This window comes from Cyrtonyx montezumae, unplaced genomic scaffold, assembly GCF_038088225.1.
Source record: "Cyrtonyx montezumae isolate F1298 unplaced genomic scaffold, pur_monq_1.0 scaffold_19, whole genome shotgun sequence".
In the NCBI taxonomy this organism is placed as follows: Eukaryota; Metazoa; Chordata; class Aves; order Galliformes; family Odontophoridae; genus Cyrtonyx; species Cyrtonyx montezumae.
Window position 1 is genome coordinate 6,765,484 of NW_027071925.1, and position 17,184 is coordinate 6,782,667.

The following is a 17,184-nucleotide window of genomic DNA, read 5'->3' on the forward strand; positions in this document are numbered from 1 at the left end:
TGAGAATGCAAAGCATGTAAAATAGCAACATAAAAATTATAAAGTGCTCCTCATGACTACAGAGGCCCTTAAAGTTTGCTAATATACTCTGAGACGAATGCAGAGAGTGATTTCAAGCTTATTTTAGTTTTATTGTAACTCCTTGGTCTAATTTGGAATCAATTCTTGCTCTGTTAGACAATAAAAGTAAAAGCCAAGAACAAATATTGTTGCACAGAGTAATTTCCCTGTTGCTGCCGATCGGACCTCTTCTTCCATTACCTTGGAAAGAATCAATACTCAACCCTAGAAACAAATTATGTAGCTGTTGATGTCAGGCAAATAATTGTCACAACAGTGGAGGCAAAGCTTGAAAGTTTGTTTCGATGGAAAGCTCATATAAGATTTTTGTGCTACTTAGGATTTCGAAAAATGTTAATTTGAGTTGGGAAAATAACACAGACTGTTGCAGAATTAAGTCAAGGATTGAATAAGCTCACTGATTTCTCTCTAGGCCATAACTGGAGGTTGAGTTGGACATCCTTAGAAATGCTTGCTGTCATTGTGTGTTTTAAATAAACTTGCACAGAAGGGATTTTCATTTTTTTTTAATTTTTTTTGTGTGTGCTCTCCATGCAGCTTCATTTATTTCACTGAAATAAATCTAGGGCATAGTAGAGAGAACCACTTCTTTTGGGAAATCTCATCTAGCCCGTTTGGGGGCTGTTTTCTTGAAAATGGGAGTGGAAATGTAGTTTTAAACATCTGTTGGATTTTTCTAATTCCAAACTGTAATGAATGTGGCTTCTGCCTCAATAAGTTTACCCCCAGCTCTTACTCCTGTGGCTGTGAAGCTCTGCAGACGCACGGCTAAATGCCGCGTGGGTGACTGGGGCTCAGCGAGAGCTTTTCTCCTTTATAGATCATCTAATAGAGAAGATTGCTTCTGTTATTTATTATTGTAATATTTCATTTCTGTCTCACCAGTCTGTGTCACATATAAAAGCTACTAGTAACAGCGTTTTTAGCAGATAACTCCCATCATGTATCACACTGATAACCTTCGCACGTCAGATAATTTAGAAAACAGCTTGAAATTTATGGCACTGCCTTGTAACTATAGGTGACTGATGACAATATATATATTTAATAACAACACATTTTGTGCAGTGCTGTGAACTGAAAGAATAGTGTTGGATGGGGCAAAGTGCCCTCCGTTCTACATCATAAATCCCCACACTGCACAGTGCATCGTCTGCTTGTGTTTTGGGAAGGCACTCCTTGCTTTTTAACTGCCAGCCTGCAGATACTGCTTGCTTTCCAGCAACTCTACATCGTGTGTGCCAGCTCTCTCCTGCTTATACTCTTGTTAAAATGTAAAGCAACAAATTTCCTGGCAGCCTCTGTGAAGTGGTGTAATAGAACTATCATTAGGAGAAGGTGATGAACATAATGTGACTTCTGAACAGCAGCAGTAAGCGATGTGAAGCTATTAACATCTTTCCAAAACAAGTAATGACTGAAAGGTTACTTCTCAGCTTTATTACTAAAAATGTCATGGTATTCTAAGCAGATAATATTTTGTTTTCACTTATCTCTGAATTTTTTATTATGGTATCTCGAGCTCCGTATTGCTTGTTGAAATTAAGAAAACTTCCAAGTTATTCAAATATGCTCTATTGGCTGAATCTGAAAATGAAGATTGAGACGTTAAATTTCATGCATGGAAATTATTGCTGCTAAAAAGAGATCTTTAGCCCAGTATTATTCATTTGCGGTTGAATTCATCATTCACCAGGACTTGCCTATTCCACTCTTTATGTCAAAGTATTTGCTTTTCACTTGGGTATTCTCGAAACGTGAGACAGTGGTAATACTTCTGAGCTGCTTACTAAATAACTGAGCTCTGTGGAGCAAGTGCAAGTAGGAAATCCAAGACAAGGAAGGGAGACTGCTGGTGGTGAGGTGCAAGCACCAAGCAATTAGCAGAGTGAACAGAGAGGGTCAGAAAGTTCTTCTTCCATATGAAGCTTTAGTTTCTGATTGCGTTTGAAGTGTAGTTTAACGTCCAGTAAGACAAATGTTGTATGGCTTGTTGGCAGCTGAATTGGAGTTTTCATTGTGATGTGACTGACAGAGTTTTTGTGGAAGTCAGTGGCTGCAGTTGAGAGCCATACACTGAGGTGGAAGCAGTGAGTGACAGTGTTTCTCCTACACGTCTTAACACTTATTACTTATCAGTATTAAAAACAAGGACAACACTGCCTCTGGTTGAGGGAAATCCTTCAGACATGAAAGGTTGTCAACCCAGCAATAGGATACAACTATTGCATTACATAAATATCACCCAAAATAGATGCCCAAGCGTGCTGAATTGTTCTAACACGCTGTTGCTGAGTAAAGGCAGAGCTGGGCTAGCCAGCCTAGGATCTCAGCTTGCAAGAAAATATCACCAGTGCAGCTGAGTTCTGCGACCCTTCCGGAGATATTTTTCCCATCGTTAGTGAAGATTGCCTTGTTTTTTTTCCAAATATACAATCACTGCTCACGTAAAAAATTATTTAACATTTTTATTTTCTGAAGGATGTAACAGGATTATTTTTCTTCATGTGATTTATCCATGCAAACACAAATCACTCCATTGTCTTCAAGAGTGGAAAGTTTGGAACCAAAAGCATAATTTGGAAGTGAAACATTTTTCAGCTGCAAGTAATATTAATAGTAATTGCCACTTAGTGGTCTTTCATTTGGTAGAAACAAACTTTCAAAATGATAATTGTAGGATTCACTGGGATTTAGATTGATTAAGAAACTAGACAACCAAGTGGGCAGTGTGCATGGAGCCAAACTCTGGCTCTTGTGAAGTCGGCAGTGCTTAGATGGAATCAGGGGAGCAAAGCCCATTTTGCACCATTTGTCCAAAGAATAAACATATGCCATGTCAGAAATAGAACAGTTGGAGACAATTGCTGCATGGGCTGCTGATGAGAAATAGCTGAAGAAAAATGTGAGGGTGATTAGAATTCTTTCAAGCCAGCTGGCAGAGTTAAGGGCACACATGAGGCCAGGATGGCGTTACGGTGGCATCAAGGGTTGTACACTGCAGTGACACAAAATGCACCTGCTAGCATCTTTCCCAGTTCCCTTCGTTGGGTGAAAGAACTTCGTACACGTTATGAATGGGAAAGAAAAGTGAGATTCCACATGAAATCAGCAGTCTTGAAAAACTGTGAGACTGTAACTTGGTTTCCACTGAAGGTGAGGAAATGCAATGCTTGCAATTCTAAGTCTGAAAAAATCTATTCAGTATTTTTAAAACTCTCCTTTGCAATGTTGTACTTTCTTTACTGGGAACAGTCTGAAGTGCTCAGGTGACACAGTGTATTATCTGTAAAGGAACTGTGTATTGCTTTGGACTTTTCATTATAATCTTCTGACTCATTGTAAAGCCACCTGATAGCACAGTGTTCGTGTCAGGATGTCTTAACTCTAGATTTTTCAGTTTTGCTGAAATGTGGGCTGATTGTGACATACCAGAACCAAGCTTAAAATGAAAATTGAACCTCTGTAAGGGTGAAAAGCTACAATATCTGTTACTGACACAAAGCTCGCTCAGGCAAACTGTTGTTCATATGTGGTTCTGGGGGTATGTATGACCTCTGTGTGTGACAGCCTATAGGCTCTGTCACATTATCTAATCAGATTAGAATAAGCTTTCCTTAACGAAAAAGTTCTTGTAGATCATTCATAAATTTCTAAAAGGGAGCCATTCTGTACACAGAAGCTGATTTTCTTTTCCCGTTATCTTCTGCCACTCTGTGATATGAGAACGCTTTGTTCTCCATGAGAGCCTTCACTAAGAGCTTTGGTTTGTCACAGTCACAATTAACTAGTAAAGATACTGGGTTTTCTTAGACAAGAAGGCATGCAGGGGAACAGATCCCATGCCCAAAGCTGGCATTCCTTCCAGCTTAATCTACCTCATTTATGTCTTGCTTGAAAACAGAGTGACTGTTCCAGCTACAAACATGGGTTTGGGTACAGGAAATGTGACTTCATAGTGTTGTTCATTCCTCACCAAACTTCAACATTATGGGATGTCTTAATCATTGAAAAATTGTCTTTTGACTTTTAAATGTGTTTATTTCCCTAGTAATTGCATAGTTTACTTGCCATCTGCCTTTCTTATGTGTCTATGTCTAGCGTTAGGCTCTACTTTCTTTGAATGACTTACAGACAAGATGTTTTTCCCTGTGTCTTCTTATTTCCTGTGTAACTACCTTTGTATCAGCAAAAGAAAATAAAACCTATGTCATTCTAACTGTTGTTTTCCATTTTCTTACCAGTTTGCTGTTTTGTGGTTCATAAGAGATGCCATGAGTTCGTTACCTTCTCTTGTCCTGGAGCTGACAAGGGACCTGACACTGATGTAAGTACATTGCCATTTGATATGCTGTTCTCATAAGTATTTTTATGTTGCTGCATTCAACTGTGAGAAGACATTACAAGCAACTTCAATAGGTTCTAAATGGTTGATGTTTATAGCCTTAGTTGTTCTGAAGTGAATACTGAAGATTTATGGACTTGAAAGAGCTGTTTTTTGTAAGAAAATTAACTATGGATGAATGTATGACCAAGATCAGTATTCCTCAGAATGTGAAAACCCTGAGGTGTTTTCAGCCCAAGGCTGAAGCATTTTACTTTTGTTCCCTTTGCTTTGAATGCATTTGATACCAGCAATGCCCACAAAAGGCTGAGGGTTTTTCTTTTGTGTGCCCAACGTATCTCAAGGTATAACTTCAGGTTATAACTGCAAAGTTAACTTTGGCCCTCATCCTTTGCACACACAAGGATCTGCAGCTCTAACCACATGCCAGTGATGAAATCCAACATATTCTCAAACCAGCTGGCTTATCTGAGATAGGTTATCTGAAACTTATATTATTATAGTCATGCTTGAGCTGGTAGACCTGTTGGGATACACCCGTTCCATCTTGCCCAGTCAATACATGCATATACAAGTAGCATTTTTGGTCAGCAATCAAACTTTCAACACATCTGCCTATATGGTGAGACATATGTGCAAGAATTTTGTGTCACCCTAGTGAAATAATAAACTGCTTGTTCACATAAAAATAACATTTATTTGGGATTTCTAAATTCCACTTTACAGTGAAGTAATTTAACATCTGCTTATGGGAACAATGCATTCCAAGTGTTCTTTGTCTGAACGGCTCTGTTTTGTCTCTTGTAACGTATTCATGCTCTAGATTGCAGGCTATTATCTCCTCTGATGAAGCACACCAGAAGACTTTTCTTACTAAGTTTTAATGAGCTTCTCGTGAATTGTTTTAATATGCTAGACATGAGATCAGTGAACAGTGGGCAGAAGCTGAGAGGGATTTTGGAAAGTTTTCTTATTTTTTAGCTTCAGAACAGGGCTGAAGTACAGTAGCTAAAGTTTCAGTCTGAAAACTGAGAGGTATTTTAAAGACAGTTTGTTTTTTAAACATTTCACATAATGTAAATGTAGGCACTTGAGAAATGCTTATCTTTGTGGTAGTGGGCTGAGGTTGCTGGCAGAAATGCTGCTGCCCTCAATGCCCACTTCTCTTCCTAAATTTCCCCTGCCCTCTCTCCACTCTCTGCAGTCACTCAGAGCTCTGTATTTCCATACCCATGCTGTGTGCCATGCTTATGGGCAGTGCCAGCACTGCTGCTGCTGTGTGACCTGCTTTCCCTGCCCTTTGGTAGGCATGTACTCATCAGGTGAGCCACAGCCAGCACCAGGCAAAGGAAGGTCACCATGTTCAGACAGAAGTCAGGAAGGCCATAGTGCCATATTAACAATGATCTGCACTTTTACTTCTTTTGTTGTTTTGGTGATTAAATATATCAGCTTAATACCTTATTTTAGGCTCAGTATGAGTGTTACCTGACGATCGTTCAGTCTTTATGCAGAAGTGATAACTGAAATATAAAAGTAAACAGAAAATAAATGTTTTATTAAAATTGAACTACATTAGTGGGTCCTATTGAACAAAGGGGATTGTAGAACATTATACTTGAATTAATTGATATGTGTGACTATAATGTCTGCCCATTTACAGTTCTGCAATTTTTTCCTATCCGAGTTGGTGTGAGCTTAGTTCTGAAAAGCAGTGTCTGTACACAGGTTGCAGAATTCTGTCTGTCTCTCAAGCAGACATCTGCTTAAAAGATGATATAGAGACAGACGTGTACCTCCATAAATACGTCTTCCTATATTTTATTCAGGTGAGGAAACTTCTGATTTTTTGCAATAAGACATCTCTTTGGAAATGTATGGGTTTTTTTCTTAAGCCTTCTCAAGTGATTCATTATGAGTTTTTCTATCACAAAACCCTGTGTAATGTTCCTAGCAAGAGCAGCAAGGAGCCTGCAGGTCAGAATCAAAGGACAGTGTGGAGCTGCTGACAAACTGCTTGGAATATGCTCTGCACTTCCAAGGGAGTATTATTCTGCATCCAGTAACAGTTATAAACTGTCATGCATGGCCCTGCTCACGTAAATCAGACAATCCTCACAAATGCTTCACTGGAATAATTATCAGTTCAATTTATTTCACTTGATAAGGAGAATCCAAAGCCTGGCTGCCACAGAGATACCTCACAACCAGGGGCTGCAAAATGTCTGTATGGAACATTTCCCACTGTGAAACAAAAGTGCCTTTTTACAGCCAAAGGAGGCAGTGCTCACAGGTGCATCCCCACACATCCTGCTGAGGTCCAGGTATCTAGGACACGATGGCAAGCATTTATTTATAGATTTGTCTTGAGGCAAAGTAGGATGGCATTTACACTACCTGCCTCGGGGGATGTGGAGGGCTTCTGAGCAGCGAAGTTCGTTAGTCATTTAGGGAGACTCTGAAAGGGGGAAAAGCCCTGAGTTCTTGTAGACTTCATTCTGACTTCCACGGAAGGGTTTGTGTGGTTGAAGGACAGATCTTGAAAATAATGACTTTTTTTCTGAAGGAGAGAATTAGAAGACTTTCATAATAAATCATGTGCAAAGTGATTTCCAGTGAATAGGGACTGTGAGCTCTCGTTGTAGCAGTTCTGGGGCTGCTGTGGTGCTGGGAGGAGAGGAAGCTTCTCACTCTCAGTCATTTCTCTAAATGGATTGAACAGCTGCAACAAAACTTAGCTTTAAAGCAGACTATTCAGAAAACAAAAAGGGGTTTTATGCCTTCGCAAACCTTTCCTTATTTCCTCAGCTTTCTTGCACCCCATATAGCTAAGTGTTTTATAGAAAACTTTGACTGCATGGCTGTATAAGTCCTACCACATGCAGCACACTAAAAATAGTGCTGTACAAATATTCTCTCCTGGTGTAATAGTTTTATTTGCTACAGGATTCCACTGCTGTAACAGAAAATAAGCTCTTTTTTATTATTTATCCATTATTTTTTATTATTGTTTATTATTACTTTTGAATGCCTTAGCAAAGAGGCATGCAGGAGAGAGAGGAAAGCCTAAAATTTCCCTCTTTTTGCTTTAGTCAGCTTGAAACATGGGGTTGCAAGGTCTGGTTTTGTGCCAAAAGGAGATATTAGTGGTAACTAAAGTGGTCGTCTTGATGGCTGCTGCTGAAATGATGGTGTCTGGGGAACAATACCCTGTTCCAGTTGGAACAACAATTCAGGCAATCCAAAATTGTTGTGTTTCTGTAATACACAAAGAGTTTAAAATATTGTTTAAATCGATTAAACCCCCATTCCTGAAGGTGTTCAAGACCAGGTTGGATGGACCTCTAGGCAACCTGGTCTAGTAGCAGAGCTGGAGGTTGGTGGCCCTACCTGTGGCAGAGGGTTGGAACTTGATGATCCCTGGGGTCCCTTCCTATGATTCTGTGATTAACTTTTTAAATGAGCCTTTAAAACAGTGTGGATTGCACAAGATCTCAGACATTGCAGTCTCAACGTAGGCACTGTTCTCTCGTTTTTGAAACTATATGGGTTTAAAAGCAAAATAAATATATAAACAGAAATTAAAAAGTAAAAAAAAAATGATGGGAAGCAACTATGTGGTCAAGGGAGGTTAAATCTGACTTTTCTACTCAGAATTGCAGTGAATTCTTAACATTTAAGCACTCAGAATAGGATGAATTGATAAGATTTTGATTACACAAGATGAAACAGCAAAGCCATCCCATTTCATTTGCCGGGGTAACTGACCTTGTGGCTGCTGAAGGTGGCATATATGGAGAGATGGTAAAGTGGATAAGCCTCTTGATATTGAAATTATTTGGGAGATGTATTGTATTAAGCTCATTTGGGAAAAAAAAAAGCATTCTAAATTTGCACTGAGGTTGCATGGGATGGTGCAGTTGCTGAATATTTTTCATAGCGGCTTGGACAATTCAACAAAATGAATTGAATTCCCTCTTGAGCAGGGAAAGAAACGGTGAGAGCTGATGGTGAAGGCACTGACAGGAGAAGGTGAGCCTGCTCTTCTGAGCGGCCAGAAGCATAGCATGAGGACTTACCAGAGAACCTCATTGGAAAGGGATTTTAATCAGAAGATTTTAATCAGAAAGCTCAGCAGCCCTTCTTCCAGGGATAATGAAAGGTGACAGCAGGCCAGGGCTGCTTTGCCTTTAACCATTTGGTTGATTGACATCGGGAGGGGCCCGAGCAGCAAGCGCTCATCCTTGGTAAATAGTACAGACAATGAGATTTTTGTTCTCACGAATCTGAGTTTTGGGGAATAGGCAGTCTTATCCCACAGATATTTCCTTGGCAATTCAAATTAAAATCTGCTCGCTTACCACAGAAGGTACACAAAAGCAGGCAAGTCTGGCAAATGACAAAGTTTCCTTCCTGCCAGAATAACAAAAATACGTTCCTGAAGTCTATAGCTGTGGTTAATAATGTGACTCTGACACTGCTCTGATGTGATACATTTTTAAGATCTTTCACTGTACACCTGAAAAAAAAGAGAATATAGAAACCCCTCTGTGTATCATTTGAAATACAAACTTATTCTGCTTTTTTTTGTAATTAGAATTATTAATCAGAATGGCTGTGTTTACAGCAGATACTAGTAGATATTAGTAGATATTATTTTTATAGAGCAATTACAATGCAAGTGTAACTTTTGTCAAAATGGTATTCTTTACGACTTTCCTACTCCCTTTTCCTACAAAGCTAGTCCTAGGGACAAAGAAAGAACCTACACTGTACTCAGTGCAGCAAGAACTTGAAAATTTTATGGTCTAGCAAGAATACTTTTATTACAAGACCAAGTGCTTGATTTCTTGTGAGTACTCTGAATTCTGAATCTCTGCAGAGTATCGGAAGTAGTTCTACAGAGAAATGAGTGTGCCATGGGGACAGAACTTACAGTTTTGTTTGACCTAAAAGCCATAAAAATTAGCTGTAGGGAAAACTTGCCTTGAGAAAATGTAATTTTTAATCCTTTAATAGTGATTTTGACACGCAGATATTTGAATACACTGACTGAAATTTCAGTTCAAGCAGGACTAGCCCTGAGGTAAGACTCCTTTTAATGTCTGAGAGAGAAATTCAGAAGAGAAATGTCTGAAGAAAGATGATACATGCACTGTGTGAATAGCTTGCTCAGCCCAAGCTGAGGCTGCACCATGGATGGGTTCACAAACCTTGCCGACTTACAAACCCCATCCTCCCCTCTGCTCTGCCAAGACAGCCCTTCGATTGACTTTCTCAAAAGAAAAAAGAGCTCTTGAAAAGAGCAGTGCAAATGTTTCCCTTCCTGTGCTTTTAGGAAGGATGTGTGGGGTGACCACCCATGCCAGGTGAGCCCCATTCACCACGGCTGCCATCCCATCCTGTCAGTTCAGAGCTCGTGCCCAAGGCAGTGCACAGGTGCAGTTTAACTCTTGGTTATAGTCTGAGCTCAGGAAGTTCAAGGCTCTGAAAGTTGTTTATTTTACAGAATATCTTTTTGATTTTCTCAAGCCTAAACAATCCAGATCGTGAAAATTAAATCCAAAGATTTGAGTTTCTGTTTTTCTCGGTGTTTGATGTGCAATATGCAGTGTAACATAGATGATCCCCAGAGGAGTTAATAATCAAAGAGAGTACCGCTGAGAGAAAGGACATTTGTATAAATGACAGACCCAAAAATATCAGTGATTTTCATAACAAGTGAGCATCTGAGAACAATGATTCGGCAGTGATATTATAGATGGAGAACTCTCAGCAAAGTTATTCCCAGTAGTAAAAAGAAACCTTGTTGATAGGGCTGCAGTTTTAATGGCAGCAAGTGTAACCGATGAAGCAATCTGCTGGGCATTGATTTACAATCAGAACTTCTAATTCCCAACATTGAAGCTGTCATTACTCCAAGAGCCCTTATTATCAGAGGTTAAGTTTAATGTAGGTTTTTCTTTGTCATCTTACCATTTCCAAAAGTTTGTTGTGTCGATCTTTAAACTCTGTGTAAACAGAATGATGCGATATTAGGGTGTAGAGGAGGAAGAAAGCTAAGACTTATTGCTGATCATTTTTTCTTACATGAGAAGTCATGTAAAAGGTAAGGCAGGCATCTCGAGCGGGTTCCACTTCCACAGTGATGTGTTAGAAAGAAGTCTGATTATGGCATCCTGAACTTATCAGCTGTAGGGAAGGCACGCGGGCATGGAGCTCTGAGAAGACTGTGCAGAATGCAGAACACTTTTAGCACTGTCTGTTTGTGAGGTGGCAGCTCTTGCACCAAAATTAGATGAAATCTTAATTTGGAATAAAACAAGTGGGCTACTTTTGTAAAGCACTGTAGGTCCCATATGCCACAAATAATTCTGGGATGTGTCACCAGGGAGCATACCTATCTTTGTAAATTGTTGGTAGCTGTTTCCTTGGGCTGCTGGCAGAAATGTGCTAATAATTACTGAGTTAACTGGGAGGGGCTCTTTTTCTGAGTATGAATTGAACTCTGTGTTGGGGGTTCAAGAAGCACTTGTAGGAGAGAGCAGGTTATTTTATCCTTGGGCTTTGCCCATGGAGCAGAGGGAAGAGAGTGAGGGAAAGGGCAAGGAAAGCTGGGGTCAGATGCCTAGCAGGAGGGGATCCTCCTGGCTGTGTTGGTCTGGCCCTGACAGAGCCTCTGAGGGGCTTCACATAAACAAATTCCATCTTGTTCTTCTGCTTTTGTTATCTGGTTTGCTTCCTCTTCGTTTCAGCTGTCCATTACCAAGGTAACATCCAAGCAGTTCACAGATTGTCTTCAGGCTTTGGAAGAGATCAGAGCGTCTTGAAACAGGCAGTGATAGCAGGGAACATGTATTCCATGGTATTGTTGTCAGGAAACACTTCCCCATGTTTATAATTGGTCAGATTTCTGTAACAGCCCGGTGAGAGGTGATGCCAACAAGGTTTAGGCCAACAGCTTGTTACCTGCACTGAAAGACGTCATTCTGCTGCTTCCATTGAGGTGCCAATCACAGTCCCTTCCATCATTTGATTTCAGCTATTCCCTGGCAGATAAACAGTGGTGTGATGCATGTGATTAATGAAACTTAATCCTTAAAACACCAGTGATTGCAGGCTGAGCTCACAAAGTAAAAGCAAAAGCGTATAATACGTTCTGCTCATGAGAACTTAATAGGTCCAAGGGTCAGAGACTGAGTTATTCTTTTTGCTTTTTGGCCCCATGAGGAGAGTACTTGCTGAACTAAGGCATGAAAGAAATTTCTCTGTGTTGGGAAAACCGTTGTAATCTGTAACAAAGCTACTTTCAGGTCTGTTTCTATGGCAACTGGAGCATCAGACCAGCAAAGAATGGATCAGAAAGTAGATAAAAGCCTCTATAAAAATAGTTATAAAAAGCATATGCAAAGCTTTGGCTACTTTTGTTTCTGCTTTCCAAAAAAAAAAACAAAACACACCAAACAATAATCCCACAAAACCTGGAGTTTTTTGGTACCTGATTATTGTGGTCGGTACTGGAGGATGAGTGGAATCATAGTGAATGATTGACTTGGTGGGCATTAATTGAGAAGAGATTATAAAAAGCCAAAATCTCAAATCTAAACTTACTAGGAGCAATTTTAAAAGTAGTTTTAAAAGACATTTTCTGAATCATTTTTTTATTGTCATTATTAGAAAAGTTATACAGAAATAGGATATATACCTAATCTGCAAATAAAATTTCCTGCTTTCTAACTAGTAGCTTTAGTATCTTTTTTTTTTCTAGAATAACATAAAATCTAGAATTATCCCATTTTTTTTTTCCTGATACAGTAATTTGGATTTAATGGAAGGCAATCTGAACCCCACAGACCTAACACACTACCAGAAGAAGACCTGACTATTTTCCTTATAAATAGCTGTATGAAATCCTTCCTTAGTTCCACTTTTATTTTTCAAGGTCTATATTAGTACCTACAGATTGACCTACTTACAAATGAACAAGACGTTGCATAGTTCAGTCTGGAAGCCCAAAATCCCATTCCTCACCACGTGTTAGTGGCATTGCTTTTCAAAAATATTTAAAAGGTTTTTCCTAAGAATTTTACAAGACTTTTAATAAGCAGGGGCTGCAGATAGTAGCCTTCAAAGTTTGTTCTTGTTATCTGGGTGACTTGGTTCTCAGCCTTGAGATTAAATGAAGTCAATATTAAAGAATAATTTTCAGTACTTTCTCTTTACAAAAGAACACGTATGAATGCTCATTAATATAAAAGAGGAAATAAGAATTAACCAAGAGAAGGTGGAAACTTGAAATATGGAAGGTTTGAAGTTGAGGAAGTATTGAGGGTAAACAGCTGGCAGTAGTGAGTCAGCAGCTCTGATGTGTTTTGGGCAACACAGTAATGGGCTGTGTGCTTCTGGCCCCCACGGCTGGCACGCTGGGAGCCCCAAGGGCTCTGGCCTCTAAGGGAATTCACTTTAGCAGTGGAAATTAAAGCAGTCCTGTAACTTTTAGGAGATATGTATGATCCCTCAGTTTTAACATCTGTCACTTGTATCTTCATGCGCCAAGAGCATGATTGGACCATTCACAAAGAAAAAAAGAGCTGTGCAATCAACAGACTTTGTTCAATATTCCTACATAGAGGGGGATTTGCAATAACTAATATGAAAGACTTCAGTCAAAGGCAAATGGTGTTATTTTTAATGCTCCCGATTTAGAAGCATGCTACACAGGGGTAAAATTAAGCAAAATAGAAATACACACTTTTTTTTTTTTTTTTTTAATTTTCTGGAAGGACATTATGCAGTAGAAAGGGTAGAAAATGTTCTATTCTACCATTCCATACTAATCCTTTGCTCTGATGTGAGAAGGTACAGCTGTTTACTGATCTTACCAGCTCAAATCAAATCAAAGTGTTTCCCAGTGCTTTGTATTTTGCAGTAATGAAGCCTTTAGGTCAAACAAGGAGAACGATGCCATGCCAGGACATAAACCTGACCGAGCACCAGATCTACAAGTTACTCTGCACACCTAAATTAAGTCACTATTATGACATAATCATCCAAAAATTGCTGCTGTAATAAAAGTTTATCTTCAAAAAGTTCTAAAATGAATGGGAGAAAAATGTTTTGTTTTTTTTTTTCTCGTTAGCTGTCGTTGAACAGCACTTTGTTTTGATGTCTCTGCTCCTGTCGGGGCACAGTCCATTCCCTCAGGTTCATTACTGTGTGTTTTGCCAACACTGTTGGGATGTGCTCCAAGACTTTGGGCCATTTATCATTGCAGTAAGAGACCAATGCATCTTAATCAATACAGGCTTCCAAAAATTAAACATTTCCTGCAGTGGAAGTTCAAAATGACCACATTTAAAAATAAAGTATCCCCCATAATACATAGATTTTTTTGGCCTTCTCAGAATGTCAGACATGAGGAAATCTCTAAGGTGGTGGTATACTTTGAATGAAAAGCTCTTGGCAAAATCTTCCCTATTCTAAAGAGACACGAAATTCCTCATGCACGCAGATGTGGTGTATGCACACAGATGCTGTTCTCTGTGTGTGCACACTGATGTTTGTGTTCACCACTGGAGTCAGCAGAAGCTTGCAAGTAGGTGCAAATGCCTTTGAAAAGCAGGCTGATACACCAACACCAAATCCAGGAGTTTAAAATATCCTCTAAGATGCATGCTGTTTGCACTGACTTCTGCTTATGTAATTGCATGCCTATTTGTGCTTGAACATTAAGTACCTAATGATAAATAATGATGTACTCCCTGTAAGTTTAAAAAGCATTATAGTTGGGCTGATAAGTGGATACAGAAAGTTCAGTGCTGTGAGTAGGTTAGACAAACTCCATAGAATAAGAACGTCAAAGAAGGAGCGGAGGAAAAAGTGTATTGAGTTCTCTGATGTCCAAATCCTTCTGCAAAATCATGCAAGTACAGCCAGCTAAAATATATATATATATAAATAAATCCACTAATGTTATTCTGACTTCAAAGATAACAACTTAAAAGTGAAGTCTGTCAATAAAGGGAGAAAACTAATAGGTTAGAATAAAAAGGAAAAACAAAGGCAAAATCGGATTAGGTCTTTGCTAATGATGTTCCATAATTAGATATCCTTAATGGATGGGTTGAATAATATATTTGACTGTAACTACAGTTTGTGGTAGACTACTATGCCTGATTATGTCTGCAAAGAAAGAACCAGCATTGCTTTTGCAATAACTTCATTTTTCTCCAAGTGCTCTCATTTCTAAACTGACGAGATGTCTCTCTATCTCCTTGTTCAGTGTTCCCTTGTTCCCTTCTTTCTCGTGAGGCTGATCCTTTGATGGAAAGGGATCCTGCACCCATCTTCTCATCTACGTGGCATCTTTTCTGGCCTCACATATTTTCAAGTTTCTTCTGCTGTCTATTTACTTATCTCTGACTGGCATCCCGTATGTTGTGATGTTCTTTATCTACAGCCTAATTAAATAAAACATACACTGTCTGTGTCTGGTTCAATTAAAAGGAATTGGACAGACTGGCCTCAGTGCTTTTCAAAGCATTTTATTGGGCTGTCCTGTCCCTGCAAGATGACTTGTCATCTCTTGAGACAGTATCTTCTTGAAGAAAGATGGGGAACAAAATGCCAGGCTGCATAGCTAAAATTAGATCAAAATGTGCATCTTTCTGCTCTAAGTTGTTTACTTCTCTTTCTGTAGTACCTCCTGTAGCCAAACTTGTTTCACTCTCTTTCCATGAAGAAAGTGGCTTTTCATTCTGCTGCTGTTTATGTGACATTGGTGAGTGGTATTTTCCTTAAGTTCTCTGTAGTGTTCTTTTGCTGTCTGTGGTTAATTATCATGCTTACAAGTCAGTAATTTATCCTTTTCTTACTCTCTCAAGCCCTTACTCTTCTGTTGCATTGCACACTTGACCAGGAGGTCATCTCTAATACAAACACACTATTTTCCCCTCCCCTACACTAAAGATAGTGTTCTTTGTCTTGCTGGTAGCTGACTGCAGAAAATGGTGCCACTGGCAGGACTTTGGAGCAATCAGCCACCTTTCCTTCAGCTAAAACCATTTCACCCTGCTCATTTTTCTGTTTTTAGTGGCCAGTAGAGTTCATTGCAGCCTTCCTTTGAAGCATGGGATAGGTGCACACAGTGGACATGTCAGCGAGAATGGGTTTGTTGAGGTTCTGCTGATGGTGCAGGAGGGCAAGGTGAAGAAACAACAAACAAGCAAATGGGAAAAGGTAGTGACATGCACATCCGTATTTTCATTCTACAGACTAATTTATAGTCAACAGCTATCCAGCAGACTTGAAATATCATTGGTCTTGAAGCAAAAAAGTGCATGGCTGAAGGCAGAGCGCTTTATGGACCGCACTTCCTCACATTGCTGGGTTTTCCTTTGGGAAATTTCCCTGCCCTGACTGTGGGTGAGGCTCCTGCATCCAGAAAATGCTCTGTGGTTGCATCCAGAAATGCTGTGACTGCACAGAAGTGTTCCCCGATTTTCTTTAATGGGTATTTAATCATCTTTTAAAACAAATCAGATTATTCTGTGGAAGAGCAAATCTTTTATTTGCTTGTGATATAGAATGACAGAGAGAACAAATGGGAGTTTTTGCTGGCTGTTTGGGTGACTCAGTGAGGGCTGATGGAGTGCCTGTTAAGTGCTTCAAATTGAAGTTCGAGATTTAGCTACAAAATTCATTATCCCACAGTAAAGAGGAAAATTTGGTTTCACTGTCAATGCGTAAGATGAAAATTTACTAAAGCTAGATGAGGAAATTCAATCTGAATTCTATAAGAGCCTAGAAACTGTCATCAGCCAGCCAGTAATGAAGCAGCAGCAAATGGAGAAGTCGGCTCTTCATATTAGCACAGCTTTTGGTGAGCTCTCTGCAAGCTGCTTACCACTACCTTTGTGTTTCCCAATTTCAAACTGATTTTATCTGAAAGCGAGTGCGGCTTGTCAGAACATGTCACCCATCCTGCAGCTTGGTCCTTGCGACTTAATTCCCTGCTCCACCAATTAATTCATCCCACCACTTCTCTCCTGGCTGTTTCCCCACCTGTTTATAAGGACAGAGATTTTCCTTTTCAAGGAGAGAGAACTGAAGATTGGGAGAAAAATTTTCTAATCAAGAAGAAATGGAATCTCTTAATAAGGGCTCCATTTGGGTTATTACAGTGAGATATTTCAGGTGTTCATTTTAAGGCCATCTGAGAAGATTGTAGCTTTGAAAGATACTGAATCTTTAAAACAAGTGTTCTAAGATGTTCTGAAGTCTCAAGGGGCAGATTAATAACTTCAAGCTAAAATATTTCAAAATAGGAAAGTTATATTCCAGTGAGTTTTTTGCCTGCTTAAAATAACCCAGCTGTGAAACTGGAAGTATGTGGTACTAAGTGTTCTTTGTTCAGAGTTTAAAAATAATTCAAAACCCCAGAGATCTGGAAGCAGATGTCTTTGCTTCAGGATTCAGAAGGCCCCCAACAATGGGAATATCTCACTGTCAGCATGCTGGTTTCCTATTCACGCAGCCCCCGTTTATGCACAGCAAAGTTTCTTTTTCCAAGGCTTCCCAGAAATACGGGCTGGTTTGGGTTTTGTCACGCAGTGCATCCTTGGGATGATTGCTGTTCTGTCTGATTCCCAGATGCACCACAGGGAGCTCAGCCTGAGTGCCAGCAGGGTGTCCCCAAGCTTCCCCTGGCTCCTGCCTGGCCCCATCTCACGTGCCGGGCTCAGCACGTGCATTACGTT

At 39.6% G+C, this 17,184-nt stretch overlaps 1 protein-coding gene across 2 annotated transcripts in view; it reads left to right on the top strand.

Annotated features, from left to right (window-relative positions):
• The window catches only part of PRKCA (protein kinase C alpha), a 113,414-nt gene that overhangs the window by 43,752 nt on the left and 52,478 nt on the right, over positions 1-17,184 (top strand). For both annotated transcript variants that reach the window (XM_065735412.1, XM_065735414.1), the window contains exon 3: positions 4,326-4,408. In XM_065735412.1, coding sequence (XP_065591484.1) covers positions 4,326-4,408 — 83 coding nt within the window. The remainder of the gene's footprint in view (positions 1-4,325; positions 4,409-17,184) is intronic.